Source organism: Solanum tuberosum, unplaced genomic scaffold, assembly GCF_000226075.1.
Source record: "Solanum tuberosum cultivar DM 1-3 516 R44 unplaced genomic scaffold, SolTub_3.0 scf00322, whole genome shotgun sequence".
NCBI lineage: Eukaryota > Viridiplantae > Streptophyta > Magnoliopsida > Solanales > Solanaceae > Solanum > Solanum tuberosum.
The window spans coordinates 187,680-209,878 of NW_006239245.1; the positions used below are offsets into that span (position 1 = coordinate 187,680).

The 22,199-nt window shown below is 34.5% G+C and overlaps 3 protein-coding genes across 7 annotated transcripts; 2 read left to right on the top strand and 1 right to left on the bottom strand.

Annotated features, from left to right (window-relative positions):
- The first annotated feature begins 3,197 nt into the window (after window positions 1–3,197).
- On the top strand, window positions 3,198–4,500 carry LOC102581814 (probable ribose-5-phosphate isomerase 2). The gene has a single exon (XM_006360356.2). It carries the CDS (start codon window positions 3,483–3,485, stop codon window positions 4,281–4,283), a length of 801 nt encoding a protein of 266 aa, XP_006360418.1. The 5' UTR covers window positions 3,198–3,482; the 3' UTR covers window positions 4,284–4,500.
- Window positions 4,501–6,416: 1,916 nt separating this feature from the next.
- LOC102582139 (sulfhydryl oxidase 2) lies at window positions 6,417–16,170 on the top strand. Of its 2 annotated transcripts, XM_006360358.2 has the most exons (12): window positions 6,417–6,857; window positions 8,104–8,128; window positions 8,199–8,291; window positions 9,104–9,279; window positions 10,104–10,173; window positions 10,277–10,345; window positions 10,445–10,518; window positions 10,605–10,758; window positions 13,092–13,132; window positions 14,998–15,144; window positions 15,265–15,711; window positions 15,929–16,170. In XM_006360358.2, exons 1-12 carry the CDS (start codon window positions 6,637–6,639, stop codon window positions 15,948–15,950), a joined length of 1,539 nt encoding a protein of 512 aa, XP_006360420.1. In that variant the 5' UTR covers window positions 6,417–6,636; the 3' UTR covers window positions 15,951–16,170. The 2 variants fall into 2 exon arrangements, with proteins under 2 accessions (XP_006360420.1, XP_006360419.1); XM_006360357.2 differs by having other exon boundaries at window positions 15,265–16,170.
- Window positions 16,171–17,103: 933 nt separating this feature from the next.
- LOC102582687 (uncharacterized) lies at window positions 17,104–21,913 on the bottom strand. Of its 4 annotated transcripts, none has more exons than XM_015314839.1 (8): window positions 21,700–21,913; window positions 20,723–21,029; window positions 18,977–19,048; window positions 18,708–18,775; window positions 18,442–18,586; window positions 17,858–17,938; window positions 17,688–17,777; window positions 17,104–17,598 (listed from the first exon to the last, which is right to left on the bottom strand). In XM_015314839.1, the coding sequence occupies exons 2-8, from the start codon at window positions 20,966–20,968 to the stop codon at window positions 17,515–17,517; spliced, it is 786 nt and encodes a 261-aa protein (XP_015170325.1). In that variant the 5' UTR covers window positions 20,969–21,029; window positions 21,700–21,913; the 3' UTR covers window positions 17,104–17,514. The 4 variants fall into 4 exon arrangements, with proteins under 4 accessions (XP_015170325.1, XP_006360423.1, XP_006360421.1 ...); XM_006360361.2 differs by having other exon boundaries at window positions 20,723–21,018; window positions 21,700–21,912; XM_006360359.2 differs by having other exon boundaries at window positions 20,723–21,033; window positions 21,700–21,912.
- Window positions 21,914–22,199: the final 286 nt, after the last annotated feature.

Here is a 22,199-nt window from a genome sequence, read left to right on the forward strand (position 1 = left end):
AAAAAACAAATGATTTGTCGAACTAGAACTAAAATTCATTTGTCGTCTAATTTCATTATCAATAACATCAGATTCAGCAAAAAAATTTAGATCAATTTGAAGTAATAGAATTTGAATATTTTTTGATGTTGTCATGTTTGCTTTAAAAATTTATACATAAAAATATAAAAAAATTGAGGTGGGAAATACTTGATTTTTAAAAAAAATTGGATCAATTGGTGAAAAAATTTGGCTCCAAAAAGTAAAATTAAATAGTCATCCAAATGCATTTATATTTTTGAAATCTAACATTTCATCATTTATTACAAAGTTGTCATAAGCAAACATTAAATAAGGGCATAAGAGTAAAATTACCTTATTTCTTAATGCAAGTGCAAATGGAAAAGGTGAATTATAATATGGGACGGAGGGAGTATTAATTTATGACATAGTATTATAGTAAAATAACATAAAGATTATCTTTCCATTGATTCATAAGGATTTGGTACAAAACTAAGCTGTTTCTAATCTTCAACTCATCTACTTAGTACAAAGCAAATAAAGAATCACTAAAGTAGCTCATAAATAAATAAAAATTACAATATTCCTAATATTTTTCAGTGTCCTTGAGAACAATAAGAAAATCCCAATTCAAGATTGAAACATTTTAAGAAACAAGAGAACCCCAAGTCAAGATTTATCCCAAAAAAGTGTACATTTTTAAGAAAGTTTGAATCTTTAGGATGTGTTCTATGAAGGAAAAATATTTTCTTAGAAAATGTACTCTAGAAAAGTTAGTGTGTTTTTGGCTTAATTTCTTGTGTTCGATACATAATAAAAAAAAGTTACTTTAAAAATATTTGTATATAATTTAGACAAACAATATGGAAGGGGGTGGGGTGATAAGGTTGTGGGATAGTGTGATGGAGGTTGAATGGACCGGTGTAGTGAAAATAAGATATGTTGAAAGGTAGGATGACACAATAAATACAGAATGTTATTTGTAGAACTTGTTTCTCCTGCTTTCATTAGACTAGTCATTTTCTAGCTTGTTTTCTTCGAGAAAATGTTTTCAAAATTTCTGATCAAACGAGAAAATTGAAAAAGATCACCACTCAAATTTCCCCAAGAATTCAAAATCTATCTCATCACATGTAGGCCTTTGTGATGACAACTCAAATAAATTCAAGATAAAAAAGATCAGTTTCATTTAAACTCAAAGAACATAATATAATATAGAGATAATTGTCAAAAACATCTTTAATTTGCAAATTCAATATCTCTAATATGAAATGTTTGCGTTATTCAAAACACATTTACATGAACTATACTAATTATTTATCAAAACACACCTCGAAACTGACTAGATCAAATATTTGAATATCATCACTAAAAGTTGTGTGATAACTTAATTTGCCCATAACATTTCATTCAGTACATGTCAAGCTGACTCATTACTTTCGAAATGTATTTTAATTAACAAATGATGATAGCTCGTATAAAAAATGCAAACACTTGATAGTGGATGTATTGATACGCGTACTAAGCTGGAAAAAGATGGTTAACTTATTTCTTTGCTTATTTGTGGAAGATGCTGGGAATTGATAGTACTAAAGCTAAGTGACAGCCAATGAATAATACAGTATTTATTTATTTGTTTATGCATTTATCTTATCAAATAAGTATTGGAGAGATATCACTGGCTTATGAGTTGCGGAAAATAGTGATTAACAGTGATTATTGATCGATTAGAAAAACTCAATATGTATACTAGTCATCAGATACAAAATTGAACATGTTAATGATGGTGATTTGAAAAGAAGTTTCTCGACATCTTGGAGCAAAACATAAAGAGAGTGTCTAGCATAATTATTGTGTCACCACAATTCTTTTTTGTTTTTTGAAAGACTAAATATAAAAGGTATTGTCAAGAAGATATGATTATCACGAGTTAAAGTTCAAGTTAAAATAACTTAAATCGAACGTGTATCTTAATTTAGCGAAAAGTAACTGAATTCAACCATATATCAAATGTGCATAAAGTTTAGACAATAATAATTAAACCTCAATCATATAAGATTTCAAATACCACATGTTAGAAGTAATTTAAAATGGATAAACTTATAAAATTTTATTCACAAACTTATAATATATATAATACCTTAAATATTATAGTGTAGTTTTTTTATCGAAAAGGTTTAGATGTACCCATTACAATCTTCTAGGTCCGCCTCTGTTTGAGAATAAGTAATTTGTTTTTTGAAAGACTAAATATAAAAGGTATTATCAAAAGGATATGATTATCACGAGTTGAAGTTCAAATAAAAATATCTTAATTTAGCGAAAAGTAACGGAATTCAACCATTTATTAAATGTGCATAAAGTTTAGACAATAATAATTAAACCTCAATCATATAAGATTTCAAATACCACATGTTTGAAGTAATTTTAAAATGGATAAACTTATAAAATTTTATTCACAATGAATATCCCTTAAATGATGATCCAAAAATCATGTATTTGTGCACTTCAACTTTATCATCCAATAATATTAATACAAAATAAAATTTAACAACATATTCTACAAATTATTAAGTTGATGCAACATGTTGTATTTCATAAAAAAGGTTAATCAACGTCCTCTATTAACACACTTCCAATCGAGTTCATTGTACCACACATGCTTTGAATTCTTAAAACACATAAATTGAATTGTTTTGGTAACTAAATTTTGTTTGTATGGTCACAAAAAGATCACTCCCCACCTCCGCGCTTTCTAGCTGGCCAATATTTATATATGCTCCTTCCCTAGGCTTCTCAATTTCCTCCCCTTTTCTCTTAAAATATAAAAGAAAATTATAAGTTAATTTTTAATTAAAAGATTCAAAATTAATATATATAATACCTTAAATATTGTAGTGTAGTTTTTTTATCGAAAAGGTTTAGATGAACCCCTTACAATCTTCTACGTCCATCTCTGTTTGAGAATAAGTATTATTCGTTTCATGTAAGATCCCGTTTAGATGAAACCACTCCTTACTAAATTCTTTCATATTCGAAATTTGAATTCGAAATCTGTAATTAAAGGAGAAGCAACTTCATCCACGTATGTTCCTCTCTCCTTTTATTTTGCCAAAATAAGGCCATAAATGCCCCCTCCATTTTCAAGATTTCTTCTTATCCCATCATTAAACTTTTTCCCTCTTTTTTTCTCTCAACTTTCCTATATATATCCCTTTCCTACTTTCATGGTTCTCCTCACTTCACATCTTTTAGCCCTAAATCTCCACTTATCTCTCTTTACCAATATTGCAGCCTACAAATCAAACATACCCACTAACCCCTTTCTCCTTGGAGAACCCTTATACACATTAAAGGTAAAAGTTTTAATCTTTTTTCTTGAAAACAGACACTTGATTCTTGATTTTGCCCTTAAAGGTGAAAGCTTTAATCTTTTTTTCTTGAAAACAAACACTTGATTCTTGATTTTGCAATTTAGAGATATGGCAATTGCATACCCACATTTCTTTGGGTCTGAAAAAGCCAAGAATTTGAAGCCATCTTTTATGGTTACCCCTACCCCATCACCTGTCATTTTATCCCAAGATGAGTTGAAGAAAATTGCTGCATATAAGGCTGTTGAGTTTGTTGAGTCTGGCATGGTTTTGGGTCTTGGAACAGGGTCCACAGCTAAACATGCTGTGGACCGTATAGCAGAATTGTTAAGGATTGGGAAATTGAAGAACATTGTAGGAATACCCACATCAAGTATTACCCATGAACAAGCTGTTTCATTAGGAATACCTTTATCAGATCTAAATGCACACCCAATTCTTGATTTGGCAATTGATGGTGCTGATGAAGTTGACCCACAAATGAATTTGGTTAAAGGAAGAGGGGGATCATTGTTAAGGGAGAAAATGGTGGAAACTGCTTCTAAGAAATTTATTGTTATTGTTGATGAGTCAAAATTGGTGAGTCATTTGGGTGGAACTGGCCTTGCTATGCCAGTTGAGATTGTACCCTTTTGTTGGGAATTCACATTGAGAAGGCTTGAGATGTTGTTTATTGAAGCTGGTTGTGTTGGGAAGCTGAGAGTAGTTAGGGAAAGTAGTGAACCATATGTTACTGATAATGGGAATTATATTATTGACTTGTATTTCAAAAGTGATATGGGTGATTTAAAGGAAGCTAGTGATGCAATTCTGAGGCTTGCAGGTGTGGTTGAACATGGGATGTTTCTCGATATGGCGACTACTGTGATCGTTGCAGGAAAGCTTGGCGTCTTCGTGACTAATAAGTAGGATCAAGGTTAATGTGATCATGTGTTCTTTTAGAAACCTTAGTTTTCTATATAAATTTTGACTAAGATAATAGGATAAGGTGGGGGTATTGGTATTGTAGCAATCCAATTGGAGAAGTCTTGCTGAACTATTTATGTGGCAAGGACAATATAGGTGCATTTGCAAAAACTTATATATTGAATTATTTGGGGTATTTGCAATCTTTTTGAGAGAAAATTGGTGACATCTTTGAAGAATGAATGATTCATGTTATTCACCACTTATAAGTGTCATTTTTATGTCTTGCATTTGCTTGAGTATGATTATAGTTTTGATTAGCATTAGTCTTGTATTTTCGTAGTCTTAGATTTCTATTTCTATTGCTTGATTATTGGATGTTCTTATTGTCGTTGTCATCTTTTTCATATGTTTTGAGCTGAGGGTCTAGGCTATCAGAAATGTTGTTTCATTGAACATGTTTGAAATATTAGAGAATTGATGCTCTACTTTTATGAGGTTATAATCACAATCTCTAGTGTTGCCTATTATGGTCAAATGAAACGAAAACCGTAAAAATGCAGCACATAATGATAGTAGTTTGCCTCATTTCAGTAATTTGATCCACTCATGGATATGCTTTATCAATGTTAGAAGTACTTTTCTTGCTCGAAAAAGCTGTACAGAATATGTCCAAAGATTAGGTTTTAGGAACTACGCCCTCCGTCCCATTTTATATGTCACCTTTCGGATTTCAAGAGTCAAACAAGTCTATTTTTGACCGTAAATTTTTCATAGATCTTTTAAACATTTTGAATTATCAATTATTGTGACTCATAGTACTTTTTACGTAGTTTACAAATATATACATTTTTTTCAAAAAAATTGCAGATTTCATGCGCAAATTACCGGTCAATCTTAAACTGTTTGACTCTCAAAACATAAAAGGTGTCATATAAATTGGGACAGAGGGAGTACATTTCTATTAGCTAGGGTAGGATTAGAAATTAGAAATTAGAAATCTTCAATCAACTTACTACCCAAAGCTCCAATAACATACCTAGCATAATCTCACAAATAACGTTTAAGAAAGATACAATGTACGCATACCTTAACCGAAAGACTATTTTCAATAAATATTTAACTAAAAAAATTTGAAGAAGGATAGAGTATACACATACATTACCTTTGTTACAGTATTGAAGGAAGAAGAAGAGATGACGAACCCTATATATATATACCTTTCAATTGGCAGCCGGGTTGAATTGTGTTGGGCTGTGATGGGGTTGGGCTTGTACGGTACGGCCCAAGTAGAAGCTTCTAGTTCATACCATACTTTTATTTTCTCGTATGTTCGTTGATTAAATCGTTGATGTGTGATATTATATATCAATGAAAAATGAAACAATTTATCGAGACGTTATGTTTGTTAAAATAAGGGAAAGGCTCAAAATATGTCATCAAACTTTGGAAAAAGGCTCATCTATATTATTTTTGTTTGAGAAAAGATTCATCCATGTCATTATTTTTGTTAATAGAAAACAATATCGCTTTTACAAAACCATTTACACGTGGTCAAATATAAATTGGCTACGTCATTAATAAAATCATCTTTTTTAAAGGAAAAAGACTCAAATATGTCATCGAACTTTAAGAAAAGACTCATATATGCCATTTTAGTTAACAAAATAATGGCATAGATGAACCTTTTTCTCACACGAAAATGACATAGATGAGTTTTTTCCCTCAAATTTCAATGAAATATTTGAATCTTTTTACTTAAAACAATACAACAAAATATATTTTTCATAGAAGGGAAACATATATATTATATATAGTTAAATGGTTATTATATTATCGATGGGTTGCCAAAACGAATTAACTTATTACATGTATTGATGTATACCATCTTAATTTGCCTTTAGTTGTGTCATTGTTAGTTTCAAACCTAATCTGGACAAAATATCTGCTACTTTATTAACTCGACGAAAACTATGACAGACCACCTGACTCCTCAACTTCTTCAAAGTTAACCTAAAAAAAGTGTTGGGAAAAAAGAAACATATTTATTGGTCATTTCCTTAAATTAATCGAGATATATGGGAGTTGATCCGAACATTATACCATTATTGTTTTTAGAAAAGAAAACCTAATGCATATACCACATAAGAGAGCCCTAAAAGAAAATTCAAAGGAAAATTCTACGAGGGCAAAGGGACAGTAGTGAGTTAGGTAAAGCTGTTCCTCTGTCCTAACAAAATCTTAAAAAAATCGATTCTTTAACCCAAATTACCAAATTCAGATCGATTTTCTCAGCTCTGAAACTTCGAAAATCCATTTCTACAGACACCCTTTTCCCTTTTACTGAATCTTGGCCATGTCCTGTTCAATTTTTTTGCTCTTTTTGGCTCTATTTGTGTCAATTTTGGAACAATCGGTTTCGGTTTCGAACGGATCGCAGCGGGAAATTCTTCGGGCGATTAGTGGTCAAGATGGTGAAAAGCCTGACTTTGCTGTTGAATTGAACGCCACCAACTTTGATTCAGTACTCAAAGAGACTCCTGCCCCTTATGCTATTGTTGAATTTTTTGCACACTGGTTAGTTTTATACCTTGTTTTTGTCAATGGGTTAGCTGCTTTTTTGAGAATTAGAAGTTTTTTGCTTGTTGCTTTATGTAATCTCAATTGTAACAACCCCTTTAGTCCTAAATTAGTTTTATTTATACCCTGTGGTGTCCTGATTAACTTGGGTTGACTGTACTTATGGTTACCTGTGTCTAAGTAGTGGGGATACTGGGTAAATCTGGCCACTAAATCTTACATATGGGAGTAAAGTTGCCTAGCTTGTTTTACCACATAAGGGATTTGAACCCTTAACTCACATGATTTTAGTTCCAGCTTGATTGTCCAATAGGCTTTTTTTGAGAAATACGAGACATCTAAGTTCATTGATACCAAAAAGAAAAAAACGCAAAGGGGGTTCGATTGATGATAAAATAGAATGTGAGACATCATTCAAATGATCTTGGGTCCTATTGGAAATACCAGTGAAGATCCAAATTGGAAAGTGAAAAACATTTATAGTTGGAGAGAAAATTGCTGGTGCTGTGGTTTTAGCATGTTTATATGTAGTCAAAGAACAGAAAAATGTTAAATTTCAATAGTTGTTGGGAGAAGAGAAGTTTTGGAATGACCCATTTCATTTCATGAGGCAAACTTCTTTCTTCCTTGTCTTGGTTTTGGTTGCTGGACATGTTAAAAGGATCTTTTTTAAGTTTGGGGAACCATGTACTGAGAGGATTCTGAGGGAATTATAAAGATCGTAGCTTTTTGGATCTGAGTATTTGGATTCGGTTTGTCCCATACAAAGTTTGAGTAGTCTGAATATAGACATCATAATGACGAAAAAGTTTTACTTGGTAGGAGTAAGAGAAGCTTGTTATGGTCATCAGACTCCGTCAATTTGGTTAATTTTTAGATTCGTAAATTGTTAGTTGTGTTCTTTTTATTCACCGAGCAATGTGTTTGCGTAATCCAGGAATTCTAATAACTGTTCATTGTATATTCTAGTTCTTCTTTTTTCTGGGCTATGTAATATGTGACACTGGTGGAATTCATATCAAAATTCTATAGAAGTAGGAAAAGATGAGAAAGTTTAGCATCCACATGACTTTGAGGAAAAGTAAGATGTTACCTATACTTGTTTCATTGCTGTGTGCTTACCAATATTTTGATCAACTTTTCCATGTGTGTTCAACTTCTATCTTAAGTTCGTAATATATTATTTTGAACCAAGTCTGCATCCATGTGATTCTCACTTAAAGCTCTTTTATTCGTCTCGTAGGTGCCCTGCTTGCAGAAATTATAAGGTATGAATCTGTTTCTTATTATATGAACTTCCATTGTGATATTTCTAATGATGAGGCAATACTTTTGCAGCCACAATATGAGAAGGTTGCAAGACTCTTCAATGGAGCAAATGCCAGTCATCCAGGGATCATATTAATGACGAGGGTAGACTGTGCATTAACGGTATTACTCTATGCTTCATTTATGCTTCCAAAAATTACTCTATCTGCTATTTGTGTACATAATCTCGTCTTTATAATGGGATTTTTTCAATGGTCAGTAAGTGTATTACATTTTCCCTTCTTTCTGGTGGTTACTGAGATTTATAAGAAGTGTTCATCCTTCTCTGATGTTCTTTTTCCAAACTTTGTAGTTGTTTCAATCAACTGTAATCCATGGATTATGCTCTCTCTTTCCCACTTATTCACCGTTTTGTATGTCGGAAAATTATAATGGAAGTTGCCTTGAGGTCATAGTCTCTCTGTCTGCGTCTCTGGGTGGACTTCCCACCCTCCACGAAGAAGAGAGTGTAGATCAGTCTGCAAGGACCGATAACAAGACAATTCAAAGCTATTCTAATGGTGTTGTAGTTATCCAAATGAGTACTAATATCTTTTGCCACAAGAGACAAGTTTAATCAGTCACTCTTTTAAAAAATAAAAAAATCAGTCAGTCTTTCGATATAAGTTGATCAGTCTTTCTTTATTTTTCTGCTCTTCTCATTTAAATTGGTTCGGGTGGGCTCAGTCAATATCGCGTTGATTGGGGATTCTTGCTTTTTTAATCATTTCACATTGTCACAGTTTCTCTCCTGTAGTGAGTTTTTAATGTACTTACTGCTTGATACCTCCCATTTATGCAGATGCTTTTCTTCAATATTTCGTTCTCTTGTCATTAGCCTTTTCTTTTTTCACTCTACTAAGAGACCTTTTTTCTTACCGTACATGATACCCCTAACTGATTTTTCCTCTTATTTCATCTTTTTGGCAGCACAGATAAATTCTAATCTTTGTGATAAGTTCTCTGTGAAGTATTACCCAATGCTTCTCTGGGGCCCTCCTAAGAAGTTTGTTGGTTGGGATCCAAAACAAGAAAATAGTGAAATACTCACCATTGAAAGAGGACGCACAGCTGATATCCTTCTAGGTTGGATCAACAAACAACTGGGAAGGTATATATGATCTCCTTCATAGGTTTTGTAGTTATTGGTGAAGTCATTTCCTAAAGTTAGCTGTCTTATGGTGTTGAAAGCTCTTAAGCTGATTGTGTTTGTAGTAGCTACTGTAACGAAGTAATAATTTTGAGAATTAGATCATTTATCTGTCTTAATAATTCAATTGAGCTGCCTTCTTTTGGGTCTTTGGGATCTAGGGAAGTTAGTTGTTACAAATAAAGTGTGCTATCTTAAGCTATTATGGTTGTTAAAAAAGCTGTTTAAACTATATTATCTCTAGTAGTAATTGCCATTGACATTATAGAAATATCCACTAAGAAGGGTTCCTTAAATACATGAAATAGCCATAGGAAGCCTGTAAGGCTGATAAGTTACTTTTGGGTTTTAAGGATAAAAAGGTAAAGAATTGTTTGACAAGTATAAAAAGCGAGTTCCATGTGGCTTTTCGTTAATGTTGTATCAGCTGTAAAATATATATTGTTGGGAAGTGTCACATAGAGCTCGGGCAGAGTTTATGAATTATGTACTGCACAAAAAATTGTTCTGACATGGTTAAATTTCTCTGTTGTTTGGTCTTCTCCCGTATCTTAAATTCACCAAAAAGAATCAACTCCGTATTGTATTCGACTGATTTCATATCCTAAATTCTCACCCCATAGGCTGATGTTGCATGGGACTTGAGTTGGACTCTTGAAATTAGAAGACAAGCATTTGTTTGTGTGTGTTCCGTTTTCACTTCAAATTTGTTTTCACATGAGTTCTACACTAGTTTTGTACTTAATCAACTATTTTTTCCCATTGCATTGACTTTGAACTTTCAGCTCATATGGCTTCGATGATGAGAAGTATGAGAATGAGCATCTTCAGAGGAACTTTTCGGATCCTGGCCAGGTTACTTGGAGAGCATATGATATTGTTCTGATTTCTAGTTTAACAAATTTAAGCTGTTCATTTTATGTGCGTCTCTCACTGCTGTAAAAATTTTCTTATGAAGATTGCCAAAGCTATATATGACGTTGAGGAGGCAACGTCTACTGCCTTTGGCATCATTCTAGACCAAAGAGTAAAAAATCTAACTCTCTCTCTTTCTCTCTCTCCTTCTCATGGATAACTTTGGTCTGCATGACTTAGTTTCAATGGCTTTGGTCCTCAATTAATGCAGATGATTAAATCAAAGACTCGGGCTTCACTTATAAAATTCCTTCAACTTTTGGTGGCTCATCATCCTTCTAAGAGGTTAGCTCCTACATTGCAGTGTTCTGTGAATTGTAAAAGCATATCCTGCCTTTCGTTGACTTGTTAAATTTGGATATTTGTGCTAGGTGCCGGAAGGGAAGTGCGGATATACTAGTTGACTTTGATAATCTGTGTCCTTCAGAGATATTGCTAGCGAAGAATGAAGCTGACAGCTGCAGCAAAAAGGGTACACTGGGAAATTACCAAATTTGTGGGGAAGAGGTTCCTCGTGGATATTGGGTGAGTACATAAATATTATTTTTAGATGATGCATACTTAGTTCATTGTTCACTTCTTTATTTAGTTGAAGTTGGACATTGCCCTTTTCTGGAAGTGGAGGGTTCTCTATTCTAGAGCAAGAAACTTAGAGGGTGTTTGGCTAAACTTATAACTCATAAGCTAGTTAAACCGGTTTATAAGCACTTTTTGGCTTACCTATGTGTTTGATAAATACCGAAGGTGTTTAAAATCCAAAAGCAAGTCAAAAGCCATAAGTTGGTCACCCTCGCCTTATGGTCTTACAACTTATAAGCACTTTTGGTTTGACCGTGCTATCTACAATTTTGTTCTTAATACCTTATGTAATCTCCAAATAACTACTCCGAAAACATAACTTTTATTGTAGATCTATTCTGTACTCATCATAAATCCTTTTTTAAGTAGAAATACTTCCAAAAATTGTATGTATATTTTATAAATAGTTGTAGGGGAAGTTTAGATCATTTTTATGGAGAAACGCTAATCAATATCTCTACAATTTTATTCTTAATACCTTATGTAATCTCCAAAATACTACTCCGAAAACATAACTTTAATTGTATCTCTATTCTGTACTCAACAATCAACATACATTCTTTTTTAAGTAGAAATACTTCCAAAAATTGTATGTGTATTTTATAAATAGTTTTAGGGGCATTCTATATCATTTTTATGGAGAAATGCTAATCAATATCTCTTTACCAAGCACATTAATTGCTTATTACCAGTTTCAGTACTTTGATCTAAACATGTAACTACTTATTTATAAAATTAGGTTCAACACCTAAAAGTGCTTTAAAGAACTTGATACTTGCCAACTACTTTTAATCACCTAATCCAAACGGGTTCTTGTACTGTCACACAATCAATCGATCAATCAAAAACACCTTAATCATAAAGCAGTTTTCTTCATATCCACCTTTTTTTTTCTACAATAGCAACATATATTATTGTTTATTTCTTCTGCAGTTCTGCTTTATGTCTTGTTATATATGACATTTAAATGGACAAAGAGTTTTAAATAATAATTCTACTTGTGTAATTATATTAGTGGTAATGGCAGAAAATGTTAAGGTAATGGTTGAAAAGAATATTTGAAAGATGAAATATCACATCAAAGTTTTAAATGATTTGGTACATGAATTTGAATTATTTTAGTTTTAGAAACTATATAGAATTTTGTTATTGAAATGGAGCAAATGTTTTGGGACGATCTACTGTGGAAAGAGTACCCCATAAATTGAGTAGATGGTATTATCTATTTATTTTAGGAAGTAGATACACAACTATTACTATATCCTAACATTTAACAGGAATGTGTGCAGCCCTTGTTATATCTATAAGTGCTTCCGTTTGGAGTGTACTTATACCAATTATTCTTAAATCTAGTTGTAGTTCTCTGGAAAAACTTAAGCATAAATCTTAACAGGACTAATACTGAAAACACAGGATTTATGACATAGGAGTTACTGGTCATTAGAAATCATGGTGTTACGAGACAATAAATTGTTAACTTTATTGTCCTTCTGCCGAGCAGGTTAATGAATCCTGAAAAATGTTTCTGAAATACTTTTGTGGCTGGGAAACTAAACTATCATAGTATTTATTCTTTTCATAGTGTTCTCTCGGTAATATATGATAGCTAGCCTTTTGCTTGTCCAACCATCTCTTTTTCTGTGTTTATACTTCGGTCCTTTTTCTTTTTGTCCTTTCTCGTGGGTGCAGGTTGTGGGAAGGGGAGGAATTGCTGCTATATGTTGAATAAAATAAGTATCTGTGAATGTTAACTTTTTCAAAAAAAAAAAAAGTATCTGTGATATGTACCTTGTCAAAAAAAGAATAATCTGCGATATGTGTCTTTGAGTTTGATTTAGCTCATTTATCTTCCATGGTTGGACTAATGGCTGCATAAGAATGCTAACCTTTTGCTTGCCCAACCTTTTTTGTGTTTTAGTTTTGAGTCCCTTTTTCATTTCCTTAGTATTTTTCTTTTGGGATGTGGGTGGTAGATAGGGAAAGGGGAGGGGTTAGTTGGATGAGATGTGCTCCACATGTATAAATAATTTTCAGTTTGATTTAGCTTGTACATATCTTAGTGGTTCTATAGCTCCTCCCCTCACCCTACTTCTAGTTTTGACTTACATGAGATCCCTAGCTTTCACTATTTTGGTGGAATTTGTAAAAGTGGAATTGTCTTGTGCACGAAGATACTCCCATCTTTTTACATATTAATAGCTTGAAGGAATTCTGCATTTTGCTTTGCTGTGCCGTGCAAAGCATTTCCGATTCGTTTTATGACAGTCTATTTCATGCAGATGTATTGTCGTGGCAGCAAGAATGATACCAGAGGTTTCAGGTAATGGATCATTCATGTACTCTTTATCATATGTGAAACTTTTACGATTTTATGATTGTAGAAAAGTTGTTTAGAAGAATATAGTAAAGTAGATAAACTCATAGCCAGATAATTCATTACCGAGATGTTAAAGTTGAGGATTTGCATTCTGTAAATTTCTTTAAGCTATTTTTTCGATGTAAGTGTCAGATGAAGCATGTTTAGTCGGCTTAAAGGGCCAAGTGGGGCAGTGGATAGGGTATTTGAAATGTCAACATGTATGGTTGAATTTTATCTTTTGCTTCTGATGTTGGTTTGCACCCAAGGGTGTGTCCTAACAGTCAATGAAGAGGTGGAAATCCTGGGAGACCAGGATTCAAATCTCAATAAAGACAAAAAAAAAAAGGCGAGGTGAGTTCTTCCCATGTGCCTTTGGTAGACAGAGTTACCCAGTGTATGTGGTGGTGGGAAATAGTTGGTACCCGGTGGAATATTTGAGGTGTGCACAAGTTGTCTGGGTCATCACCTTTATCCAAAAAAAAAGTAGTATTATTTGCAGGAGGAAGGCTGTAATGGCAGTACAACAACATACCCAGTGAAATCCCATAGGTGGGGTTTGGGGAGGGTAGAGTGTACGCAAACCTTAGTCCTTACCTCTACCTTCTGGAGGTAGAAAGGCTGTAAAATTTAGTGGATTTAGTCCATATAAAATTGGTCGTGATTCCAAATACAAGAGATGTTGGACCAAAACAAGATCAATTATTTAAATCCAAGACATGGATTTACTTATAACTCCAGCATGCCCCCAAGGCTTTGGTCTAGTAGTAAGAGCATAACTTGTGATGTATGGGTTATGCACACGTCACTGGTTTGAACTTTGATGTACGTCTAGTGAACGTGACTTGGTTGAGGAGAAGAATCAGTGGACATCCTTTGTAAATGCTGTGACATCCTAAAGAATGTAATCCATATTGTTTCTTCATATTAAACATTGTTATTTGTTTTTAACTTTTCTTTTCTTGATTATTTTTCAGACTCGAAACTTTTTACATGGGAAATAATTGAAATTCCCAAACTTTTTAAAAGGATGTAGAATTATATTTTTGTCATTCTACTTGGGAAGTCAAGTCCTCTGTAGAATTCCTTGGAACCCTGACTGACACACATGTTGAGAATAGCCTACTGTTAGAGATGCAGAGGATTTGGAAAAAACTAAAATAGTAAATTACAGACGAAGTTGAAGAATTGGGTTAGTTTATCTCGTGGTGTAGAAGTCTGATAAATTTTAAACCTTAAAATGGTGGATGCATAATCTATAGGTGGACCCAAATCTGAAATCTCCAAAGCACTTGTAACTGGAAACTGCGGTTCATTTTCTTCTTAAATGCCTGCATACTATGAATTCAAAGCACTTTGCTTCATTGATAGCCTTAATACCTAGAGCGTGAAGTTTGCGTCTGCAAATGTATGGTCCGGGGTTTTGTTAAACGTTGAGAGAGACGATGAGAAGGAGACAGACAATTAGGTCGGTTCGGTTGCAGACAGGGAGGGAGGGTGGGGTTAATATTAACTTCAATTGGCAGTGATGGATTGATCAGTGCTCCTGCAGCAACACAGTTGATTGACACGGTCGAAGTATCGTTATTAAATTGTCTGTTACTTTCTTGCCGGCCTCTACCACTGTCTTTTATGCATCTTCTTTTGATAAGTAGCAGAATGTAAATCAGCAACCCAAAAAAGTGGTTCAATTTAGTTCAGTGCTAAAAATGCTTTTGCTAAAAAGATTTAGTAGCAAAGGGTATTGGGTATCAAAAGTTAATCAACTGATTTTATGATATTAATTTATTTTGGCAGTTTTCTCACCCACATGTTTATATCTTTTGCAGTTGCGGTTTGTGGGTGTTGTTACACTCACTCTCCGTCAGAGTTGAGGATGGAGAAAGTGACTTGGCATTCAGAACTACCTGTGATTTTATATACAACTTTTTCGTCTGTGAGGAATGTAGGCAACACTTTCATGGCATGTGTTCAAGGTAAAACATCGAAGAGGTTCTTTTTGTGTCTCAACTTATCTTTCTGAATGTTCCATTTTTTTTATCTGACCGTCCAGGCTGGTCGAGTAACTGTTATGTTTTAAATGTTTGCAATTCCAGTGTATCTAGTCCTTTCAAGAAAGCGCGTGATTTTTCCCTCTGGTTGTGGAGTGCTCACAACCAAGTTAATGAGCGACTAATGAAAGATGAAGAATCACCAGGAACAGGTGATCCTGAATTTCCCAAAGTTACTTGGCCTCCAAAGCAACTTTGTCCGTCATGTTATCTCAACCCACGCAAAACGAGCGATGAAAATAGTAAGATTGATTGGAACGAGAATGAGGTCTTTAAGTTTCTGGTTAGTTACTACGGGAAAGAGCTAGTGAATCTCTACAAGGACAAAGAGCTGCAAGCAGGTGGTGGGACTGAAAAAACAGTTAATGAGGAGCTGGTAGCTTCAACAAATGCAGTTGTGGTTCCACTGGGAGCTGCATTGGCAATTGCAGTTGCAAGCTGTGCATTTGGAGCGTTGGCTTGCTTTTGGCGTTCTCAGCAAAAGAATCGGAAGTATAAACATCTACACTCTTTGAAGAATATATGACTATTACTTATGACATCATTCAAGTCGGTATAACAACAAAAACAACATAATTTTAAAGAAAAATTTGAAATGTAGAAGGAAGTTTAAAAAGTTGAAAGATTTTCAAGAGGTGGAGTTTGAGATCATTGGAGGTTGACATTCTTGCTGTCTTATTGTTTTTTTTCTCTTCCGCGAACATTTCAGGCCAAGAAGAAGCTGGAACTGAGTGTGTTAAACGGGACAGATCTACACATGGTGTATGTATAATTCAGATACCAGTCAAACGAGACGCGAAGTAGGAAACAAACTGAGATGATTCATATGTGGATCTCTACTGCTAAAGATTTTTAATCATACTTATTTTTCCCAAATGGAGTGTACAGATTTACTTTTTCAGTGTAACTGAACAAAGATGTTATTTTGAGAACCTGCATTTTCACCCTCTGCTACTCTCTCCATCTGATCTTGGATTCTTCCCTGTCTTGATTAGCTTCTTCCTTCGAGCAAGCTATGGTCTAACAACCTTCTTGTTGTGTTGCATTTTGTGATTTTCCGCGTTGATTTTACAAGTGGAGACTGTCAAATATGCTAGCATTGTGTAGAATGGTGTATCTGGAATTTAAGTGTTGCAGGTTTTGAGTTGAGATAGTAGGAACTTCATAGATTCTTGTTTTCATCCCATGCATATTTGATTTGACCTAGAAGCACTATCCATTGGTGGATTTGCCATTCCGGGTGTGTTCAGTACGAAGCAAAATGTTTTCTAGGAAAATAAGTGAGTGTTTTTATGTTTTTTGTGTGTGTTGTACATAAGCAAAACATATTATCCTAAAAGTCATTTTTATATAATCTAGATAAATATTATGCGAGGCACGGGAGGGGTGTAATGAAGTGTGTTGGAGGGTATGAAGGACATGGTCAATATGAAATATTACTTTGTGAAATTTGTTTTCCTACTTTTAACGGAGAAATCATTTTCCTCAATTTTTTAAAGAATTTGTTTTTCATTTAAGAGAAATTAAATCCTTAATTTTACCTGTAGAGATGTTAAAAGCACATTGTAATTATCATAAACAAACATGGGATAGACTCATCTTAAATTAAACTCGGAAATAGTTATCTCTTATCCCTCTTACAAAACGAGCCCTAAAATCTGTATTTGCAAATACTGGGTTGGACATAGAATATACTTTAGTATATGCAAAGTGAAGATAATTACTCTCTCCCTCCTGTTCAAAATAAGTAAATTGCCAGAGCGTGACATCAATCTAATGTTGTCCAATGACGTAACTAACGTTTGATCATAGATTTTAAATCAAATTTTTTGAAATATATCTTTGATCATATTTTGAAAATATGATCTTGGAACATTTTCAGTACTAAAAGCAACAACTTTTTTTTTTTGCTAGTTTTTGTATTCCTTCAGAAGTGTTCATATACATATTATAACTCTAAATAGATTTTTCTGACTAATTCACAACTTCAGATATCTCTAGTTGTAAAATTGGACATTTTTCATCTCTTGAGTCCTTTCTTTTTTATGCTTCTATTTTGATTTCTCCTCACAGATCTCTTCAGTATATAACTTCTTGTCGACTAGTCAATCCTTCACGACTTTCGAGCAGTTCTCGAGGACAAACAAGAGTCTCAGTGTGGGGTGGCAACTCCCGCAACATATGCTGGAAGAGAGAGTAATAACAGTGGGGAAATGAAGATCGACACTGCTGTCAGATGCATATCCTATATCTCGGAGAAAAACTTCTCTTTGTTGTTCAACAACGAAATACATTTCATTGGATAGCAGTTATGGGAGGTTCTTGTTGCAGAGTCACCAGGCTAGCTTCTTCACGGGACGAAGAGATGGGCAAAGTAGCCTGTCATGAAGGTTGAACAAAGAATGTCTTTAACTTAGGAGGCAAATTATGTTAAGGCGAAACTCAGAGGAAAAAAGATTCTCACACACCTGTTGGTGTTGCCGGTGGTGGCAAGAAATCACTGCTTTCATTATGACGTAGACGGGCAGAACAATGCCCATAACTCTAAGTAGTAGCAGCTGCAAGCAATGCGTAACAAGTGAGATGACATTATGTGTAATAGCAATACGTTACCATTTTCCCTATTCAACTACCTTACCATAACCAATGGAAGTGAGTAGTCCCCTGCTTGATCAACTATGAGAGGAAGAGCGTGACGTATAACTAGAAGCAGCATAAACTATTAAGAAAGCAAAATGAAAAAAAGAAGTTAGAATGCAGCATATAAATTAAGAAATTATCAAACATGGTTCCCAAAGTACAAAGAAATCCTTCCAGATTCAAAATGGGGGAGTGATGTTATTACTTGTTTATGGCATATAAAAAAACATGCTGCTACTAGTATGACATGTGTTCCAGCCAAGCACGGGAACTAGTGCATCGTATAATTTCATGTTCTCCCAAGTGATCACTTTTTGTGTTGCATATCAATTTAATTACATTCCTGTTCTCGTAAGCAAACGGCAACCCGGTGCACTAAAGCTCCTACTATGCACAGGGCCCGGGGAAGGGGCCGACCACAAGGGCCTAGCCTATTGTACACAGCCTTACCTTGCATTTCTGCAAGAGGCTGTTTCCAAGGCTTGAACCCGTGTTCTCGTAAGTAGTTTTTTTTACTGTGTGTGAGTGTACATGTATACAGACGTGTGTGTATATGGAGAGAGAGAGAGAAAGAGAGATTACTATCATGGCAAATACACGACAATACATCATGCTTCTTGGTGTATAAACTTCATTTTCATCAGAGTTAATGAGATTGTGATCAGTTGAAACCACTGCTATCACACGTTGATTATTCAAGTTCCTTCTGACTATTCGCCAATTCCCCCTAATAGAAACACCATATACATATGTTCTCAAGTGATCTAATGAGAAAAGCAACATGGAAATGTGACACAGGGATATTCAAATTTCTATCATGTATAAAAGCGTGAAAGAAGAAAAGACACCTTAAGTTCATTGGAATGCCACCAAGGCGAAAAATCGAGGGCGGTGCTGTGTAACCTGGCCTGAAAGGCTATTCACACAAATGCAAAAATAAGAAAATAAGCAATCAACAGTAACTGAATTGATCAAGCACGCGTTAAACTACTGTAATGTACCCAAATAATCAAACAGGAAATACTAATGATGATTTTGATGCAGCAAAAGTGATTGCTTTGCTGCAAATTATGTTTAACCTGTAAGATAGACAAACAAAATAGCGAACATATCTGACCTGGTGGCAGATCTCGCAAATGGTATCACCCTTCTCATTACACCACCTTTGCACGCATCTACGATGTGCATACTGGAAGAAAAAAGACAATCCAAAAGCAGTTGGAAAACATGTTCAAACAGAAAATATTAGACTATTAGAAATGGAAGGAGAACAGTTTAATGAAATATAGCACCGCCCTATCAATATCTCGGTCTATTTTTTTTTTCTTCAGGGGGTGGGGGAGGGAGGAGCAGTTCAAGTGAGACGATCAAGTTTAAATCTGAAATTACTTAATGAGTAGTATATGAACACAAAACAAGAATTAGAATAAGGCTAGAACATGTAACTCCCCTTTTCTTTCCCCTCTCAAAGTTTGCTCTGAGTTGTATCAAATATCACATTAGATAGGGACATTCATGAAGAGAGAAATTGATCAGTGGAATTGCATGGCAACAGAGCACTGTGCAAAACTAATCATGTAAGTCCAATAGTAAATACAACTTAGTTCACTTGTGTCAACTTTACCATTCACGAAAGAATTATGGCAAGACATTGATCAATTTTAATAGATGTTACGTATTGTTGATGCTATTTGGAACATGGAGAAACATAGAAAGACACGAGAGAATTATGTGGGGACAAGAGGATAAGTGAATCAGCACATACGTGCCATCACAGGCAACTTTCACTTCTATTAAACATCTAGACATATGATACTAGTTGAGAGTTCAAATTCCTGCTTGGATTGGCCAAGTACTTAGCCACTAACCCCACTAATTAGAAGGTTCAAGTTTCTCAAATTTCCTCTTTTCTACTTGCTTCAACTTGTCTACTACAAGGAGCGAGGGAACAAATGCAAACCTCATCTCTCTTGGGGCTGGGGCGAGGAAAGAAGGATAAGGTAAAAGCAGAACAATTTCAAAGCATATTCAACATGCAAAAGAAATCCATACAGGATCTGGACCTTCAAAGCAAAACAATGAGGACAAAGGTAGAACTCAAGATCTTCAACCTTTTTCTCAAGTGGGCAGACAGTAATTTGCAATAATAAACTGGTTCAAGGGACCAAAAAAGGAGGAACATGAAGAAGTATCCAGACGAGCCAACTTTCAATATTAGAGAGTTACAAATTGAAATTGTTTGGAAGGCATTAAACAGTTATAAGAACAGCACATTCAAACACAATTCTAAACAAATTCTTTGACAAGCAAGCATAAATATGAAGTAGCATATCCTATATATGGCCACATCCACTCTAAGGCAGAATGTGTTAGTACTCACAATACTTGATGGCTCATCGGAATTTAAATATGCCTGTGAAAGTAAAACCTATCTCACACAATCTTAAAAAAGGGCAGCCCGGTGTACTAAGCTTCTGCTATGCGCTGGATCCGGAGAAGGGCCGGACCACAACGTTCTATTGTATGCAGCCTTCCCTGCATTTCTTTCAAGACATCATCTCAACGGCTCGAACCCGTGACCTCTTGGTCACATGGAAGCAACTTTACTAGCTACATAAAGGCTCCCCTTCTCTATCTCACACCATCTTAAACAGAATTATTAATTAGTAGGAAGAGAAAAAGACTAACTATGACTGTGCAATTGTGCATTGCATAACAGGAATTTGCTTTTGAGCAAAAAATACCAGCTATTTTACATCAATCCCTCACAAGCACAAGCATGACAAAAGACTAATACACCAATTGATAACATCTTTGCATACTTTAACTGAAACATAATACTTATAAACAAGGGTCCACAAACCTTCAAGCTACCACAGCAAGAGCATGGAGCCTCCATATTTGAATCCATATCCTCATCTTGGCATATCCTACATTCCACCATTTTTCCTGGAGTTAAAACAGCATCAGCACTTTGGGAGGAGCAATAAGCTGTCGGGTCATCAGTTGTCCATGATGCTAATAGATTCTGATTCCTGCTCTCAATTGCAGCCTCCAAAGTTGATTCAGTCAGCAAATGATCAACCAGAAACACAAAGTGATCTCCCATCCTTTTGGTGATATGAAGAAGACACAAACTTATGCCTTGAACAATATGTTCTGTAACAGAACTGTCTGAAATTAGAACATAACAGAAGTTCCCTTAGAACACAAAAAAAAAGAAGTTTCAAAAGAATGATCAAAAAGCTAACATACTATACGAAGAGCAGTACAGCTAAACAAAGGCAAGTCATACAAGAATACCAAATATTCAAGAACAAAGCAAAACAGCTGATTAGCTTCAGATATTGTCAAATTAGGTCTCGAGCCTAACTCACAGCCCAAAAGCTAGTTCAAAAGTAGGATGATTGCTCAAACCTTATTCAGGAGCTCAAGATTTCATTTACTCACAGATGTGGAACATTACATTCATCAGAGTTCAACTTTGAAAAATGAGACAACTCTAATCAGCAACAACATAAGCTTAGCAGATTACAACATCAACAAAGGACCAAAAAAAGGCACCCAAGAAAATCCCTGAATAAACATTGCCAAAAGGAGACAAAAGCAAGAATATAGAAAGTACCCTAGCAAAGAACAAAATTGAAGAAACTTTAGGCAAAACCATATAAGCATTGAATCCATACCAAAACAAATTAAGGAGTAAAAAAGGAGGGGAATTGAACAAACCCCATTTGCCAAAAAGTGATCTTTCACATAAATACCAAGTTATAAACAAACAAACATCAAAATAAAGAAGAAAAATCAAGAAAATCTGCAGAGTAAAAGATAAAGACTTACAAGAAAGGGATTATCTATCTTCAACCTTAGAATTCTCTCAGTGGGATTCTAATTTCTTCATAAAAATCAAATCTTTTTGAAAGAAACAAGATATTAGCAAGAACCAAAAGAATACCAATTGCAAATAGGAACTGGGGATACAGTATTTATTTATATACTACAAAATAGAACACAATTATAGTAAAATATTAAAGTGTATATTTAGATTCAAAAGGGATTCTTGTTTTAGTGTGTGCTTACTCCACAGTAATCCACCATTTTTATAATGAACTAAATTTGAAAAATCCTCCACCCCACCATGTCCCCCCACTTCTCCATGAACTGTGCCACTTCTAAGGGCCACACATATAATAATCAAATTAAATTAATTATTCTTAATTTAGTAACCTATACATTAGGAATTTAATTATTTTTAAAAATCATGACACAATTTAATTTAGGGCGGCTCAAACTTGTTGGTGGCCTAAGGCCAAAATCAAACTAGAGGCCTTTTAAAAAAA

Coding starts and splice junctions, on each gene's coding strand:
- LOC102582687 (XM_015314839.1), bottom strand. CDS start 20,968: ATGGGAGATCACTTTGTGTTTCTGGTTGATCATTTGCTGACTGAATCA. Junction 18,776..18,976: donor TTTGCGAGATCTGCCACCAG/GTCAGATATGTT, acceptor TTGTGTGAATAG/CCTTTCAGGCCAGGTTACAC. Junction 17,778..17,857: donor ACTCACTTCCATTGGTTATG/GTAAGGTAGTTG, acceptor CATTGCTTGCAG/CTGCTACTACTTAGAGTTAT.
- LOC102581814 (XM_006360356.2), top strand. CDS start 3,483: ATGGCAATTGCATACCCACATTTCTTTGGGTCTGAAAAAGCCAAGAAT.
- LOC102582139 (XM_006360357.2), top strand. CDS start 6,637: ATGTCCTGTTCAATTTTTTTGCTCTTTTTGGCTCTATTTGTGTCAATT. Junction 8,129..8,198: donor CTGCTTGCAGAAATTATAAG/GTATGAATCTGT, acceptor ATACTTTTGCAG/CCACAATATGAGAAGGTTGC. Junction 10,519..10,604: donor GCTCATCATCCTTCTAAGAG/GTTAGCTCCTAC, acceptor TATTTGTGCTAG/GTGCCGGAAGGGAAGTGCGG.